This window comes from Rattus norvegicus, chromosome 4 (assembly GCF_021556685.1).
Source record: "Rattus norvegicus strain SHRSP/BbbUtx chromosome 4, alternate assembly SHRSP_T2T, whole genome shotgun sequence".
NCBI lineage: Eukaryota > Metazoa > Chordata > Mammalia > Rodentia > Muridae > Rattus > Rattus norvegicus.
This window is the reverse complement of record NC_141537.1, coordinates 172,540,466-172,557,560: the sequence shown is the minus strand read 5'-3', so window position 1 is coordinate 172,557,560 and position 17,095 is coordinate 172,540,466. Positions and strand designations below refer to the sequence as shown.

Below are 17,095 nucleotides of genomic sequence, written 5' to 3'. Positions count from 1 at the left end.
TTAACTTTTTTGCTGTTCGCATTGCTTTAGCCACAGTAAGTGAGTGGCCTTTAATGAAAAGGAAATACTGTTATTTAATAGGACTTAAAAAATAGGACTTAACCTAGGGTTAGGTGTTGAATCTTAGCCCTCTTATGGAATAACTATTGACATCACAGCCAAGTTATAGTTTGAATCTTTGTAAATAACTTTTATAAGCCCCAGGATCACTAAAATGGCAGTAAGAGGTTTTTCTGGCCTCTTTAAGTTGGTAAGAATTAAGTGAAATGACACAGTATAAGTGCCTGGCCCAGGGGCTGGCAGACTTAAGTTCTAAACAAATGAGCATTCTTGGGTTTAGTTTAATGATGTGGTCAGCTGGACCTATGTTTACTTCAGGTCATGTGTTTTCTGCTGTCATGTTAACTCTGAAGTTTGGGGAGAAGCCTTCCTTCCCACAATGAAAGCCGTATTTACTATTGTTTATTAATCAATAGAAATGTTCATGATGTAAAAGACTTTATTTTCTTTTTTTCCTTTATTTTTATTGATGTGTGTGTGTGTGAGAGAGAGGGAGGGAGGGAGGGGAGGGGAGAAGGAGGGGGAGGGGGGAGGGGGAGAAGGAGAGGGAGAGGTGGATGTTTGATGCTACATGTATGGAGTCTTCACCTACAGGTGACTTCATCTGACAGGTGACTATTACTCATCTCACAAGGGTGCTAGAAACCAAACTGGTCTTCTGCAAAAGTAGCGAGCACTCAACCACTGAACCATCTCTAGGTCCCTACACAGTTTCATCTATAAACAAAACCATGTGTTTATATCCATGTATATTATACATACCCTTCCTATCTCTCAGGACCTTTTCTTCCCCATTAGTCCTCAGAAGCTACACTGTCAGAGAAAAGGACACCCCTTCCTTCAGCAACCATTACCAGCCCTTAACTCCTCTGGTAGGGGTGGGGTCTCATGAGCATCTCCTGCATCTATGACGGGAAGTCGGAGGGCCCACCTTTGTGCGGGTACCACAGCTGTTGTGTGCTCATGGCTACGACGGCTGCTCCATATCTGTGTGGCTGCATCTGTCCCACGCCCCCATCTCTATCCTCATGTAGGTTCTTCTGCCCTGTCTTTCCTGTGCTGTGGAGCCCCGCAGGTGGGGTGTGACGCATCGGTCACTCATAGCAGCACTTCAACTGAACATGAGACTATATCAACCATCACCCTCTGCTCCAAAGGAGCCTCTCAGCCCCAGGCTAAAAGTCACATTAGCCTGTGGCTGTGCACATAAATATTTAGAAGGCACTTTCAACAATGTGATCAATAAATCCCTAACTTACTGGCCTTAATTAACTTTTTCTTCAACTGCTATTACTGTGTGAATAAGTAAATGGCCCCCAGAAGATTTTCATAAGACTTTCTCTGGCCATGTGAATCTGAGGTGAATGAGGGCTGTCACCGTGCTCGTTTTGGGTCAACACATAAAGAATGGGTTCCAAGTTTTAGTCACTCCTGTGAGCTTTACCTAATACAAGCAAGAAAGCAAACCAGTGAAACATCTAATAATCGAATGTGTAAATTAGCAATTTTGTACCCGAGGGTGAACTTCGGGACTCATTTAGGCTCCCACTTCTGGGGCACGGTTAAAGCGATGGCTTATTTCCTAGAAGACTAATGCGAGCCGAAGCTTCCTCATAAGCCACCAGCCCTGTTTCACTGGGGTAGTGCCTCACTCTGCCCGCTAGGTATGTCCTGTGGTCTGCGACCGTGCCTGTTGACATAATAACTGAAGCAGTTCCCGTATGCAGCTGACTCTGATAGATGTAAATGTCCTTGGTTTTCCTGTTCCTTCCACTCCGGTTGCCATGGTACCTTTATTTTAGTATAAACTTGGACTCATATTTCATAGTCCACCTGTATGGCTCATGTTCACAGTGGAGGTGACTTTCCTCCTGAACTTTCCATGAACTAATAGTTAATGTTTACCAAACTACAGAAAATGGCAGATTAGGGCCATAAAAATGCAGAAACCCAGTATCCAAGGAGGACACGAAAGACCCGTGGGTTGTTCTAATGAATCTGGGTGGCCAGGAATATCTTTTTTGTGATAAATGAAGAAGTTATCCGGAAAGTTGAATAAAGCTACTAGGAGATTAAAAACACCAGAGAGTTCGAGAAAAGCAGGCACTTCTTCCAAGAGCCTTTATTATGCACAGTGGAAATGTTTAGAAGAAAAATTAAGGAAATAAAGGGATAACAGAAAGCATCCCATTTCAGGTGGAAAATAAAGGGGAGGTTATTAATGATGCATAGAAAAACCAAGAGTGGAGAGATAACATCAGAGGGTCAGACATTGATTGTCAGAGAGAGTGTCTTTACAGTAGGAATAAAATTCCCAGAGGAAAGCAGACATTGGATTTCCTCTGTCTAACACAACATCTTTCTAACAAATGTTTGGATGCTTCTAATTGTGTCTGACACGATTTCCTTAATTTAGTCTCACAGTTTTGATCTAACTGTGACTTGCCCTTGGTGAAGCTCATTCTCACATTTCCTGCAGCCTTACCACTGTTGACTTCCTGTAGCGGAAGTCAGTCTTCAGGGATCACAGTGGAGGGGGGCCTGGCCACCCCTTTGCTCTTCCCAGTCCTCCATGCCTGACTCAGCCTCACAGTCTAGGAAAGGAGGCTCCACTTCAGACACAGTGCCTAGCCTTTCCCAGCTTCAGGGTGTCACCTTGCATTCTGTCTGCCTGCTTTGGGTACCACCGACCATCCTTGGATGTCTCTCTCTCCTCAGCATGCACTCTGAAGTCGTCATCTTGCCTGCCTTTGGTTCTGTTGGTTTTGGAAACGGTTTTACTTCCTAGACCCATTTCTTGCTTAGTACTTGAATTTTGTACTCTGCTCTTTTTTGCAGTGTGTGTGTGTGTGTGTGTGTGTGTGTGTGTGTGTGTGTTTCTGTATGTGTCTGTGTGTGTGTCTGAGTGTGTCTGTGTGTGTGTCTGAGTGTGTCTGTGTGTGTGTCTATATGTTTATGTCATGTGTATGTATGCCCACAGAAGCCAGAAAAGGGTATTAGATCTCCTGGAGCTGGAGTTACACACATTGTGGGTCTAGAATTGGTTCATCTGGAACAATGGCAATTGCACTTAAAATTATTTTTAAATAGGTATGTGTATGTTTGTGTGTGTGTAAGTGTGTGTGGGAGGGCCAAGTGTATGTGATTGACCATAGAGGTCAGAGACACGAAGTGTTGGACAGCCACCACCCTCCCCTAAGCTGGATTCACCCGACATTTGTGCTGAATGCTGGGTACCAAATTCGGGTCCTCTGGAAGGGACAGAGACTCAGTTACTGAGCCATGTCTCTGGCCTGAAGCAGACCCCTGTAAGTAACTGTTGAGACATTTCTCTGGCCCCTAAATCCTTTCCTTACGCCCCTCCCATGCACATTCCTTCATAAGATTAGGATGCTTTAGAGGGCCTGTTGGCAGTTCTTGGCCATCAGCGAGTAGAGGAAACTGCTTTAGATTTGATTTCTCTTCTTGGTAGGAAGAGAACTTGGGCCTTCCCCTGCACCCCCTAGCCAAAGTTAAATAAAGTGACCTTTTTCCTTTCCCTTCTTTTTATCTTTACCATACCAGCACACCAGTCCCCCCACTTCCTCCCCTTCCTCCTTCTCCTCCCCGCCCTCCCACTTCATTTTAACTACCAGTGTCCTAACCACTGGACTTTGGAGCTCTCATCTGGTTTCTTTTGAACTATGTATTGAGCATTATTTTGTGTATTTGTGTATTCATTGAGGGAACATGAGTGCTTAGTGTGTGTGTGTGTGTGTGTGTGTGTGTGTGTGTGTGTTGTCCTGACACTCTTGGCTGCCCGTCCACTGTGGCCTCCAGAGGGCAAACAGGTTGATAGGCTTGAGGGACAAGCATGTTTACCTGCTGAGACATCTCACTGGTCCCACACTGATTTCTAACAGCACACTGAAGCACCTTGATTATTGAAGATAAAGAAAAAAAACCATTTGAAGACATGTATTTTTGTCTTTGTGAGTACAATATCAAGGCACAGAATACTCTGGAAAAGGAGTCCTCAACGTGATTCCTTAGTTTCACATTTTCTGGTACTTGCCTGCCGTGGACTTAGAACGTTCGACATGACGACCTCAGCACACCGTGATATCTGCAGTTCTGCTCTCAGCATGAGCGTGGCCTGGCATAGCCTCGGTGCCAGCAGCTGCCACTGTGTGCTGTGGAGAAGGGACGGACTGTGTAGCCGCCACCCATTCTCTCAGAATATCCAGCATCTTGGCAGGAAGTCAGGCAGGAAGAGAAGAAACCGAACCATGAAGACTTCCCCTTTGGTTTTGCAGCTGGACATCGAATCCATGCTGTGCTCCACCATGGGACGACCTACACTCCCCACCCGGCCACAGCGTCTTCTTATGTGGTATATGGGAAGTGTTTGGGTGATGTGTACATCTGCATTAGGCTACGCTGTAAAACCTTATTAACGGTCTTAAAAGACAGACTTCCATTGCTTTGGCAAAAGGAGTCTGTGGCTTAGTAATAAGAGTTTTACATTAAAATCACCTAAATACACTTAGGATTTATTTAGGAAAACAGAAAGAATTGGGAACATCAGCAGCTGAAAGGTGACCAGAGCTCTTTGTAGGTTGTGGTCGTTAGACTGTGCTGTGCAGTCTGGGTGATGTGACTCATGCCTGTAGTCCCAACAGTTGGGGGATTTCTGTAGCACTGAGTTCAGGGTTAGCCTGGGCTACAGACCGAGTTTCAGGTCAAGGTGGGCTTTAGAGATACAAGAATGTTCCTCGCTTTGTGAACCATTGATCACGACGTGGAGCTGAATAGAAGATACAGGTGACTTACCCGCAGTACAGTGCTTATCAGTAATGTCCCTTGCTCTAAGTGTGGGTCTGAACTTGCACGTTGTGACCCATTTAGGGGTCGAATCATACTATATATCAGATATTTATAGGACGATTCATAACAGTAGCGAAATTATAGTCATGAAATAGCTATTAAATAGTTTTATGGTTAGGGGTCATCTCAACATGAGGACCTGTGTTGAAGGGTGGCAGCATTAAGCGGGTCGAGGACTAGTGCTAGGATCAATCATCTCAATTCTGTGAGAATCCATTTACACATCAGAGTGGGATGTGAATTGAGACTCCTCAATCTCGTTAAGACCTCCTTAGAGCATGAATCACTGCCTTCTCACGCTCCCTGTGTCCATCAGGCCCCGATAGCTCTTCATCTGTTTGCCTTTGTTGAGGGAAAATGTTGAACCGTACAAATGTCGTCGATGTCACAGCCAGGGGAGGAAGTGTCACCTAACAATACAAATGTGCCACATGCGATCCCTGGTGACATTTGATCGGCACTGCTCAGTGGAGCAAGTGGCTGGAGGAGTCTGCAGTAGACCTCATGGCTGGTCAATGAATATTAGCCTTCAAGGTTGAGAACAGGAGACAGACATTGGGAAAAAAAGTGTTGGGCGATGAGTTGTGGGGAGTGGGGTGACGTTCCCCTGTATTTCTCAGTCCTAAGTGCTGGAAAGTAAGTTGTCACAAAGTCTCTGCTTCGTCTTCTCCTGGTTGAAGATGGCCAGTGCCTCCTTAGCAATCTGAACAGTAGAATCTCTCACTCCTGGGAGAGTTGAACTTCTTGGATGAAGCTTCCTCCTTAAAATTCTGCTCGTCCTGTGTGGTGCTCGCTGAGGTCCTTTGTTCAGGGTTGGGTCTTGCCCATGCCCTGGTTCTCCTCGCTGCTCTTTTTGAAAATTGGTATTCCGTTCCTCATGCAGAACTAAAGTATAGCTCCGTTCCTTTCTGAATCTTTTGAAATAGGTCTTTCACGGGAGAGGAATAATTGGGTTTCCAGTCAATGAATTGGAGCCCTTTTCTTAGTCATTTATTTCCTCTTAATTAATAAAGACACAGAATAAAGGAAGAAACAGGTGGGAATAGAACAATCTCCCATGGGAGAGAATCCTAAGTAATTGGTGAAGACCCCCCCTCCCCGCCGCCCTTGAGTTGTGGAGTCTTCCTGCAAAGAAGAGAGTAACTTCCTATTGCTCCCTCGTAGAGCCACACAGTGGGAAGGAAGGAAGCCACTTACCAGTGGGAACCCGGGTAAGACCCAAGTCTGTGAGTGATGTGACCATGACAGACCACCAGTCAGTACTGTTGGTGTGATGAGATAAGCATGCCCATATGTTTGCTGTGAAGCTCTACAGAATGTCTGAATACAGCATCCTCATAAAGGAGTCAGTCCAGGGTCATGGGAACAGGTTGGCGTGTCTATGTTGCCATTCGGGATAAGTGCTTTGCAAATGTAGTCAAGACGAAGTCAGACTGTCAGCACGAACCCCAGTGTGATCACTGCTATCCCTAAAAGAAGGAGGAAATTTGGGCACAGCGTGTCCTTTGACAGGGAAAGGCTTCAGACCCGTCGGAGGAAGCTTGGCCTACAGATCCTTCTGTTTCCAGAGAATCGAGAGAAAGAGCCTGTGCTGTCTTAAGGCTGTTTGTAGCAAGCTGTTTCTGGTAAACCCAAAGTGTCTACTAGAGTCCAAAAGCTAAGGGGAGGGGAGAGAGATCTATCTACAGGAGCCAGGACATGTAAGGACTAAGCATGACACAACACTGCAGAGCTTATCCTGGAATGGACGGAGACACAGGCTCAGTAACACAATGAGCGGTTGACCCTGGATGGCCAGCATTTCCCAAGCAGTGTGCTAATGCGACATTAACAACAAGGCAATGATAACGGAACTCTGTGGATTAGTGTGTTTTATAACTCTCCTGTGAAGCAAAAATTATTTTAAATATTTAAGGTTTATTTTATAATCACAGTCTGTCTACAGTTTAAGTAGACTTTAATTAAAGTTGTTTTGTTGTTGTTGTTGTTGTTGTTGTTATTGTTTTTGTTTAATGCTGAGGACCAAACCTAGAGCCTTGTGTGGGTTAGGCAAGCCCTCTGACACTAATGCACATGCCAAACTCTTTAAAATACTGGTTTTCACTTGTTTTAAGACAGAGTATTGCTATGATGTCCAGGCTGTTCTTGAACTGTCTAGAGCCCAGACAGACCCTTGAGCTCTGTTTCCCTGTATGGCCTGTCCAGGATTCAGCTTTTTAAGTTTTAAAGGCAGCACATGCCTTTAATCTCAGTCCTTGTAGAGATGGTGGGTCTCTGCGGTCCACATAGTGAGTTCCAGGCTCGAAGATAAAGTGAGAACCGAAACAAACTGAAAACCAGACCAACCAACCAATGGAACAAACAAGCAAGCAAACAAAACCCAAAGTCTCTGTAGACATTGTCTCATGTCTTTTAGTTAAAACTGTAAACACTAGTGACAGACCCCCTTCTCAGATCTTCCACCGAGACACACTTTAATCTTATTGCAATCAAGATGTTCCAAGATCCCCTGTCAAATCCAAAGAAGCACTTTCAAATAACAAAGAAGGCCGTGCATTTAGAGAGAAGGCATCTGAATGGATGCTCGCCCGGATAGGATAGGAGCTGCTGGCATTGTGATGTAGCAAGACTGGGTAGGGGAGATTTTTCAGTCATGACTGGAAACCGACACCCGCTGCAATGGAGAGCGAAGGAGGGGAACTCTGAAATCGCCATTGTTTCTATCTATGATTCTGACAACTTTCTACTATGAATTTAGCCTGCCGGTTTCCTCTGACTGTAACCCCGTTTCTCCTTTCTTCGAGCGACATCTTTGATGGAAAGGTGCTTCCTTAGTGATGCTTCCTGTATTCGTTCCCCGTCACTCTCCCCTTGGCAATCACAAGTCAAGTTCTAACAGCTATGACTTGAGAAATGCGTTTCATGCATCTACTTAAATCAGCCACTGGGCAGCTGTTGCGAGGGGATTCCCATACTCTCCAGGAGAAGGCAATGGGTATCCTTAAGTGCACTTGCAGGTCCGTAGCGTGATATTGATGGTGAAAATGGAAACACCTGTGGTACCAGTACACTCTGAGCTTCCTTCTGGGTGCTAGCCGGACGTTAGATTCAGCGTATCCCCTAAAAGCCGGGAGGAATAACAGCCAAATGCTGTCTCCTTTGGGACCAGGGTTCCTTGCCCGCTATGTTTAGACATCTGAAACCCCCATGTGGAATGCCACATGACCACAGTGACAAGCGAGCCTACAGCGGTCCAGTGGGGCGACTTTCTATATTCGAAATTCAGTTTAGCAAGTTGACATTTTCCTATCCCCTTCTCCAACCACGATGTCCTCTGAATCGGACAGATCACCCTTTTAAAACAGAACACAAACCACACATTTATTAGGCTCCTAGGAAGAACCAAACCCAGGAGAGGGGGTGGGGGGAGGGGGGAGTTACCACTTTTCATTAAAAACCAGCTGCTGTGGTTTTGAAATGCAAACCAGATCAAAATCAGCACAAGGCCCCGGAGGTTTAATTTATATTCTGAATGAACCAGCCTGCTGTGAAAGAGCACTTCTTCTCTTCCCCCCTCTCTCTTTCTCTCTTTTCTAAAGAAAACTTTTGAAGAAACTTTTGTCTACCTCACTTGATGTTTACAGCAGCCCCATGAGCTGGGAAAAGAAGACTCCCCTCTGTTTATGACAGGCTTAATTGACTTGCCACTTGCTGGAGCCACACAGTGGGAAGTCTTGTGTGGCTAATACCTCACCAGCAGCCCACTCCCTCTCGCTCTGATTTGCTATTACCATTCTGGAAGGCACCAACCAATGTGCTGGCTGGTACTCTGGAGTCTTCTGAGAGCAAACTGGGAGATACTGGGGAGTTCGTAAACTGGGAATCACCGAGAGCTTGGGAGGGGATATTCCCACCTTGAAAATCAGTAAACACTTCCTTGGTTGGATTACTCCTGTGCCAAGGTTGTATGGGTCAAAAACTGAAGACAATAGAAACGGAAACAGACACAAGGGTACAGTTTTAGAAGCCGACTCACCTAGTATAGGCACGGATGTTTGTGTGTGTCCACGTGTGCAAGTATGTTTATGTGAACCAGAGGGTGTTTGCTTTTGTGTAGATGGAAGGCACAGGTCAGCCTCAAATGCCATTCCTCAAATATTGTGTACCTTGCCTTTCTGAGAGCCATTTAACCTTTTACCCGGCACTAAGCATGCCACAGGGTTCTGGTTCTTTGTCCTTCTCAGTGCTGGGATTGTAGACATGCACCTTTTGTCCTGCTGTCTCACATGGCTTCACTCGGGTCTCCATGCTTGCTGGGCTAGAACTGTCTGACTTTAGCTCCCTCTGCAGCACATGGTGCCTTCTGTAGGGGAATCCCCCAGCTCTTTAGTTCTTGGGTGAACTACTCTGTTGTCTGGGGCTTGGAACCAAATTAACTGATGAGCTGAAGAGCAAGTGAAAAACGTTTAAGGTTTTTAAAATCAACTTTTAAGACACCCAAGGTTGCCACAAGAGTGGAGTCAGAAGTGACCCGAGTGTGATGCTTTTATAGGCTTCAGACAGAAGCAGCCCCTGCAACACTGCAGGAGCAGCTGGGCAGGTGTGTGGGGCAGGGCAGTAAATTCCAGTGGTGTCACTGTGAGGGGAGAGCAGCAGCTGGTGGACAGTAACCGCTCCTTCCTGTTTATCTAGGTTCACTGTGGTGCCCTGTGTCGGCCCCTGGTGCTCAAGGCTGTCCCCCAGCATCCTTGGTTAAGGACACCCCTCCCAGAAGGGAGGGCCACTGTGGTTTGCTGCATGTAGGAAAATGTAATCACGCAGTCCCCTGTGGAGCTCACTTCCTCAAAGGGACTCGGCTTGTGAATCTGTGTAACTGTTTGGTGTGCCTTCTCTAACTTTCTCAGTTCCTCTAGGCTAGTTGAAAAACAGTCTGGTAACTAGGATTCACTTTGGTGTTTGGGGGAGCCTATAAATTCTAACCTCTGTTTAGGAGCAAAGTCAAGTGCCAGTCCTTCCTAAAAGTGTGTGTGTGTGGCTTTTCCTTCTACAAAATTCTACTGATCTTTGAGTGGAGGCCATTGAACGGGGACTTAATTACTTAGGTCAGTCTGTAGAAATTAATGATGTCCCTTTAAGACCAGAAGGCTTCTCTGACTTCTTTCTTGCCTTGGACAACTGTTTGATGAACACCTACTGAATGCCAAGTGTCCTCTGAGTGGTTGAAAAACAGTGGTCTCACACAAAAGTCCAGGCCCCTTGAGAACCAAGAGTCAGTGAAGTCAGGAAGTAACTAACTAACGAATAGATCCAGCTGTTGATGGGACGTGGGAGGTTTGTTTGTACTGTGGGAGTATCTGATAATGTGCTTTTATTTATTCAAGAGGGTCAATAAGAGCTCCACAAGGACATGCTGACTGATTGAACTGAGATGAAAGAATGAGGAAGAATTAGCTAGAAATGACTGAGTCTTGGATACGGTTTCTTTAATGTCCTTTTGATCTGAATCATTCCCCTCTTATAGGTTCCCATGCTCACCCTAAGCGTACCTTCACAGGTGCAGCTGTGCTTTATAGTTCTGTATTTATTCAGTAAGGGTCTGTTTTTATCCCCGGATTTGTAACTGAGGCCACATCTCATTTGTTCACCACAGAAGTTCTCGTAACTGTCCTAGTACCTGCCACCACTCAGTGTTCTCTAACTGTCCGCATCTCCCAGCTGGACGCTGGTCTTACAGAAAAGCTAGGGTGTGTGTGTCCTCCCTCAAGGTTGACTGGAAATAGCAATTAGTTGAAAGGACAGAGAAAACAAAGCCAGAAAAACAAAAGGGAGTTCAGGGTGGGTTGATGACAGAGAAGCCAGGGCAGACTGTGGATCCAGGACCGAGTAGATACAGGTTAGAACAGCAATGCATCATCTTTCTAGAGAAGAGGGAGTGGGCAACTCTGCTGACATTCTTATCCTTCTCACAACCGTGTACACGTGGCAGGTGTGTGTGTAACAAGCACGCGTGTAACAGCTTTACTTGGAGATCAGAGGTCATCTTTCGGGAGTCCGCTCTCTCCTTCCACCACCGGTTTCCGGGATAGAACTCTGGTCCTCGGGCGTGTACAACAGTGTTTTTTGTTTTTTTCCCTACCTTTGTTAAGCCTTCTTTCCCACTCAATTGAGAGAAATCTGTTCCACTTTAAAAATGCATTTAAAATCGTCTCTGAAGTTTAATGCTAGGTATTGATTTTGACAGTTACTTTCTCTTGAAAAATAAAAGGAATGTGTAAGTAAATACTGTCTTAAAATATGAACCAAATGTGTTAAAGAAACAAATGAAGCAAGGGAGAGAAATAAGGAGAGAGAGCTAGATGCTTGGTAAACCACAGAGCCAGGGCGGCGAGTGATAAGACTTTGGATTGGTCACATTATTTCCGTGCTAGGGATTGAACCCATGGCCTCACACAGTCTAGGCACGAGCTCTTCGTGGTTGTCTTTAAAGAGTCTGGTTTTCCTCTGGGTGCTTTTCTGCATTCTATACATTTGTTTTTTATTAAATCGAGTCTACGTTACTTTTATGAGGTAACAGGCTAACACCTTACAGAGTCAATGGGTAATAAAGCAGAATATAGAATTACGTACTTCATGTAGATGGTTTAGGAATCGGTCGTAGGCTTTTCTTCAACTCGCTAAGTTAGCTTACAGTTTGTACACTAGTTTTAAAAGCCATCCGGGTCTTTGTTGATGTGCCCATGTATTCCTGTGAGCCTAAGACTTGAAGGCGGGGTCTTTATGTTTGCCTTCCTAGGATAACTCTGGCAGTCAAACCCAGATGTCCTGACTCCTTTATTACCTCTGACCTGTGTGCCTTTCTATTTTTAGAGCAGAGGCGTGAGAGCCGGCATGAATGGTCATATGTCCAACCATTCCAGTGGTTATGGAATCTACCCTTCTCAAATGAAGTAAGTCGGGAAGTGCATGTGTAATTTGGGACAAAGTTTAATGTAATAGCGTTTGCTTGTTTAAGTGAGGTGTTCTTATTACCAAAACACAGACTAGCCTGGGACTTTCTGTGTAGTCTGGTCTAGCCTTAATCTTAACAACCCTTCCCTCCCAAGGGATAATGTTTCCACCACGTGTCCAAGCCTAGTTAGTTCTGAACACATTTTTAATGAAAATACTACTTACATTTCTTTATTCGACCCATTCCTAATTCATTCCAAAGTAGTCTCCTTTTTATTACTAACCCATGTTATTATCAACACTTATTATCTTCAAAAGTCCAGAAAGCACTAGCCCTAAGGGAACTGTCATGGAGCTGGAAGGTATTACCGACTTGGCTTTTTATGTCTTTCTATCTTTGGTCATCAAATATGAATCGTACTTCAGAGCTTTGATGCCTCTGGAACACTCTGTAGTTATTCTTGTATAGAGCTTGAGGGATGGTCATCGCCATTTAGTATACACTATAGGCATTTGCCATTGTATGCAATAGCACAGAATGCAAACAAGGTGCTCAAGCCTCCTGGTATCAGTTGAAACCATAGGCCTGAGTTGAGTGGCTGTTATCTTCTGTGGTGAGAATATGGCTTTCTCCTATCCGCCATTGTGGCCTGTACTCCACTCAACATTTGTTAGGACCAATAATACTTAGTGTATGTAGGGAAATGCATTTCATTACTAAATAGGATGTGTGAGAGGTTTCTGTCGTCATCACTTCTCTGGCTATTCCTCTGCCCTGGCCATGACACATCCAGCGACTGCTCCATCATTCCCTACCCATTCTGGAGTTATTTCCGCGTCTCCTTGTTCTAAGCCTGACCACTGTCTTCTTACTCTTTTGGATTCTCCTTGATTGTCATTGTGGTAGAACACTCTTGTATATCTTGATTTTAAAAAGAATCAATCATCCCTTGATATTAGATGGCGTATTTATTAGTTTTACTCAGATATTTGTCTGTTTGGATTCTTTTGATTGCTGGTCTTCTTGACAGTTCCTACCCCCTCCTTCTCTCCCCTCTGTTCTTCTACATTTTGAAGCTTAATGAATATTTACCGATTAAGCTGAAATAAACCAGAATTTATATCACATAACATCAGCAAGAGGCTAGTTATACGATAAAGGCGGATCAGATTTGCCAATGATGTTTTATTTAGGTTAACTGTACAGTACTGGTGAGAATAGTATTTTTTCTACTATGGCTGCCATCACCGAGGAGATTCAACAGCGTCACACAGAATGTGAGCAAGGGTTTGTATTCTCATTGGGTGGTGGCGAGCATTGGTAAGCTCTCTGCCGCAGTCCTGACTTGGCATTGGAGATTGCCTGAGCTTGGCACCGTGGTCCTCGGTGGCTGATTGATATTTCTGTTAGTTCATGACTCACCTGGGCAGAAGCTTGCTCCTGTTGGATACTTCCGTTAGTATAAACTCAGTATGTTTTTAAGAAAACAGTTGGTGCTTATGGTAAATCGACATTTCCAGCTCTTGGGTCTGAATTTTGTTGCCTACTGTGGACTTTAACTCATGACCATGAACCTTTTTTTTTTGTTCGTTTATTGTTATTGTAGTGGTTACGGATCTTCCCCACCCTACTCCCAGATGGACAGAGAACACTGCTCCAGGACAAGTGCAAAGGCCCTTTATGGTATGTACGGCTACGTGATGGGTGCTGTCTGTGTCTAACTCCACGGAGATTTGCTTTGTCAAGGTCACCATTCAGGTGTATAAGCGGCTATCATGTTTGAAATGACAGAGCTAGCTAGGCAATGGCAGCTTTAGGATCTTTACAAAACCAGAGCTGTGAGCTCTCGCTCCTTCATATGTCCTGGAGCTGTGGCTGAAATGGGCTGAATGCTTTAAGAAGTTGAGTGCTGGGTGCTGAGGCCTCAAGTGGGATTCCCCCTGTGCCGTCTGCGGTGTGTGTGCTGCTCTTTGTGGCCAGCCCGGCTGGTGACTGTGGGCTCACAGGATGCACCTTTTCCATACAGCTATTGATGCTATTTCAATGTGATGACTTCAATCTTGATAGAATTTCTTTCTGTATTACAAACTTATCAGGCGTTCTCTCTAATTCCTTCTGAGACTTCCAATAGCCTCTGTAATTTGTCTTATGTATGCATAGTTTTTGTCCTTGAGATAGAATCTCATGTATTCCAGGTGGCTTTGTCATCACTATGTAGCAAAGAATAACCTTGAACTACTAATCCTCCTGCCTCCACCTCTTGAGTCCTAACCTTTGTGGTCATAGCTACCATGTCCTGTTTATTCTGTGCTCCAGGCTGAAGCCAGAGCTTTGTGCATGAGAGACAAGCACTTGGCCAATGGAACGGCATTGTCAGCCCTGCTTACTATTATTTTTTTATAGCTCAAGTAGGCTACAAGCTACTAAAAATGAAAATGAAGACTCTGGAGGCATGCACACAGGCTTGGGAAGGTTATTGTTTATAGAGGGCTGGTACGGTCTTTCGTTATTGTGGAACAATAAATAATCAAGACAGAAACATAATTAACAGCGAAGACAGTGGCTAGAACTCCTGTGGTCAAGTATAATCCTACCACAGAGTGACTGAAGCTGCTTGTACCTCATTTTGCTCATCAGTACCAGGTTGCTATTTGGAAACACTTTTATGAGAACTAAATAAATTAGAGTAAACTGTTTCCAAAGTCGTATAGGAGCAGGCAACACTGTAAATATTTCCTATTATGCTTATTAACATTACTGCTATGCATTATAGGAAAAATAGCATTTTTTTTTTTAGTGTGGAATAGTTTATTCATGGCATGGGAAGGGGAGTTAAGGAGGTAGTAGGGGCAGAGAGGAAGATTAAGAAAGGGAGAGAGAGGGAGAGAGAGAGAGGGAGAGAGAGAAAAAGAGAAAGAGAAAGAGAGAGGGAAGGAGGGAGAGACAGAGAAAGAGAGAGGGAGAGAGAAAGAGAGAGACAGAGAAGGGAGAGAGAGAGGGAGAGAGAGGGGGAGAGAAGAAGAAGAAGAAGAAGAAGAAGAAGAAGAAGAAGAAGAAGAAGAAGAAGAAGAAGAAGAAGAAGAAGAAGAAGAAGAAGAAGAAGAAAAGAGAAAGAGAAAGAGTAAAGGCCAGCCATGAGCAAGTGGAAGGGGGTAATGGGGAGAGAGTGGGGGCAGGAAGGTAAGAGCAAAAGAGGCGCAAGAGAGCAAGAGCAGCATTTTCTAGATTTGGAAATTATTATATATTACTAGATTTATGAGTTTGGTGGTAAGACTTACCAGTCCTAAAGTTTTGTGATTTACTTTGACCTATATTAATGAGTTGACTTTACAACTCAAATCATACATTTATAAAATGGATTTAATTCCATATAAAAATGTGTTTTTCAATGGTTATAATGTCAGTAATGGTGTTTTTAATTTTCTGTGTATTATATTGAGACGTTTTTATTATTAAGTTGGTTTTTTGACAGTTGAGTACATGTATATAATGTATTCTGGTTGTTCCACCCCGTTTATCTCCCTCCCAGACCTAGCAACATCCCCCATACTCCCTAGATGACCTTTTCCAAGGCCTGTCTCTTTGGTTGTGTTGTTTTGTTTTGTTTTGTTTAACCAGAGCCATTCATGTGACCATTGAATTGGAACTATCCACTGGAGTCTGCTGCGGTCACCAGTTGGATCTGTAGTAGAAGGCAATGACTCCATCTCTCTCCATATTTGTTGGGAGCTAACAGTTCATTAGTGAGGGCTGAGTTCCACAGAGCCCCTCCTCCACCCATACTGGACTGTCGACAGTCTTGTTCTTATGCAGACTCAGTGCAGGCATTAGCGTTTGCTGTGAGTCGGTGATTGCAATGGCTCTGTCTTTCACAGGAGATGGCATTTCACAGAGCTTTTCTCTGCCATCCACATCCTAGATTCTTTCCTTTCCCATGATGTTCCCTGAGCCTTAGAGGATGTGGTGTAAATGTCTTGTTTAAGGCTGAGCACTAGCCCATCCTTCTTCTCAACACATTGGGCTGCTGTGAGCCTACTCATTGGAAAGAGAGGTTCCTCTGGTTTTTGAGAGTACCAGTGTCTCTGGGTAAAAACCACATTGGAACCTTCTTACCACATCTGAGTCACTTGTGGCTTGTATATAGAGGGTGCATTCAGCACCTACTTATTTTGTGATAAATATGTGTCCAAAATAGGACCAGTAATGTCTGATCCCTGATTTTAAGAGTCTTGTAGTGTGGAAACTGGCTTGAAGGATGAAATGTTTTTTTGTAAGAATTAAATGATCCCTACAACCTGTCATTTCTAGACTGATACTTATTAAATCCATTGATATGCTGGATCACCACCACCACCACCACCATCACCACCACCACCACGGTCGTCATCATCATCTCTATTTCTGTGAATTTCTTGACTCAGTTCAAAGATAAATGTCAGATTTTTTTTTTCCAGTGTGAATTTTGGTGAGATAGACTAGCAGGAACTATTTCTTAACATATAGACCAAGTTGAACCAAGGGGGATATGAACAACTAGACCACTTAAACACCGTCCCCGAGTCATACACACACGTTTATGTGGAGACAAAGAGAGAGAACACACATTAAGTTGGAAGCCATTTTCTTCAAGAAGAGAAGAGCTCAGGAATGCATGGACTCACTCCTGAATTCTATTAGCTCTTCAAAGACTTCCCATGTGGCCCCCTAAGTGGAAGGAAAAAGAACACTGTCAAGCTCTTTTTATGGAGTCAGTGTTATTCTGATAATAAAATTGGAGGACATAACCAAAGTGGAACTATAAAAAAAATTTCCTTGATGAACATAGACCCAAAATTACTCAATAAAACATTTGTGAAATAGCATTCATCAACAGTATAAATATCATAAGCTATGTTGGTTTCATTTCTGAAATGCAAAGACGTTTCAGCATATGTAAACCAATAATCATAAAACAGCACCTACATAGAATTGGGGGAGATACATAATTATGTTGATAGGTCCTGAATAAGCCGTTAATAAAATCCACCAGCATCATTCAAGGTGAGGCAAGAGAAAGGATGAATGAAGGAACATATGCAAGAGGAAGATGGCCCTGATGCCGCTAAGGGTAAACTCTTAGAGCAGTAGAATACAAAATCAGTAACTGTTCTATTCATCCGTAATGGATATGCTGAGGAATAAATAGGGGGAAGCAGTCCCGCTCACAATGTCCTCAGAAAT

The 17,095-nt window shown here is 44.1% G+C and overlaps 1 protein-coding gene across 10 annotated transcripts in view; it reads left to right on the top strand.

The window, feature by feature from the left end:
- Nucleotides 1-17,095, top strand: part of Eps8 (EGFR pathway substrate 8, signaling adaptor) — a 173,283-nt gene that overhangs the window by 93,702 nt on the left and 62,486 nt on the right. For 9 of the 10 annotated variants that reach the window (XR_015685598.1, NM_001376935.1, XM_087657762.1 and 6 more), the window contains 2 exon segments: nucleotides 11,794-11,873; nucleotides 13,482-13,558. Coding sequence is in view for 9 of the 10 variants with exons in the window: in NM_001376935.1 (NP_001363864.1) it covers nucleotides 11,815-11,873; nucleotides 13,482-13,558 (136 nt within the window). In the remaining variant the exon portion in view is untranslated. 10 annotated transcript variants of the gene reach the window in all.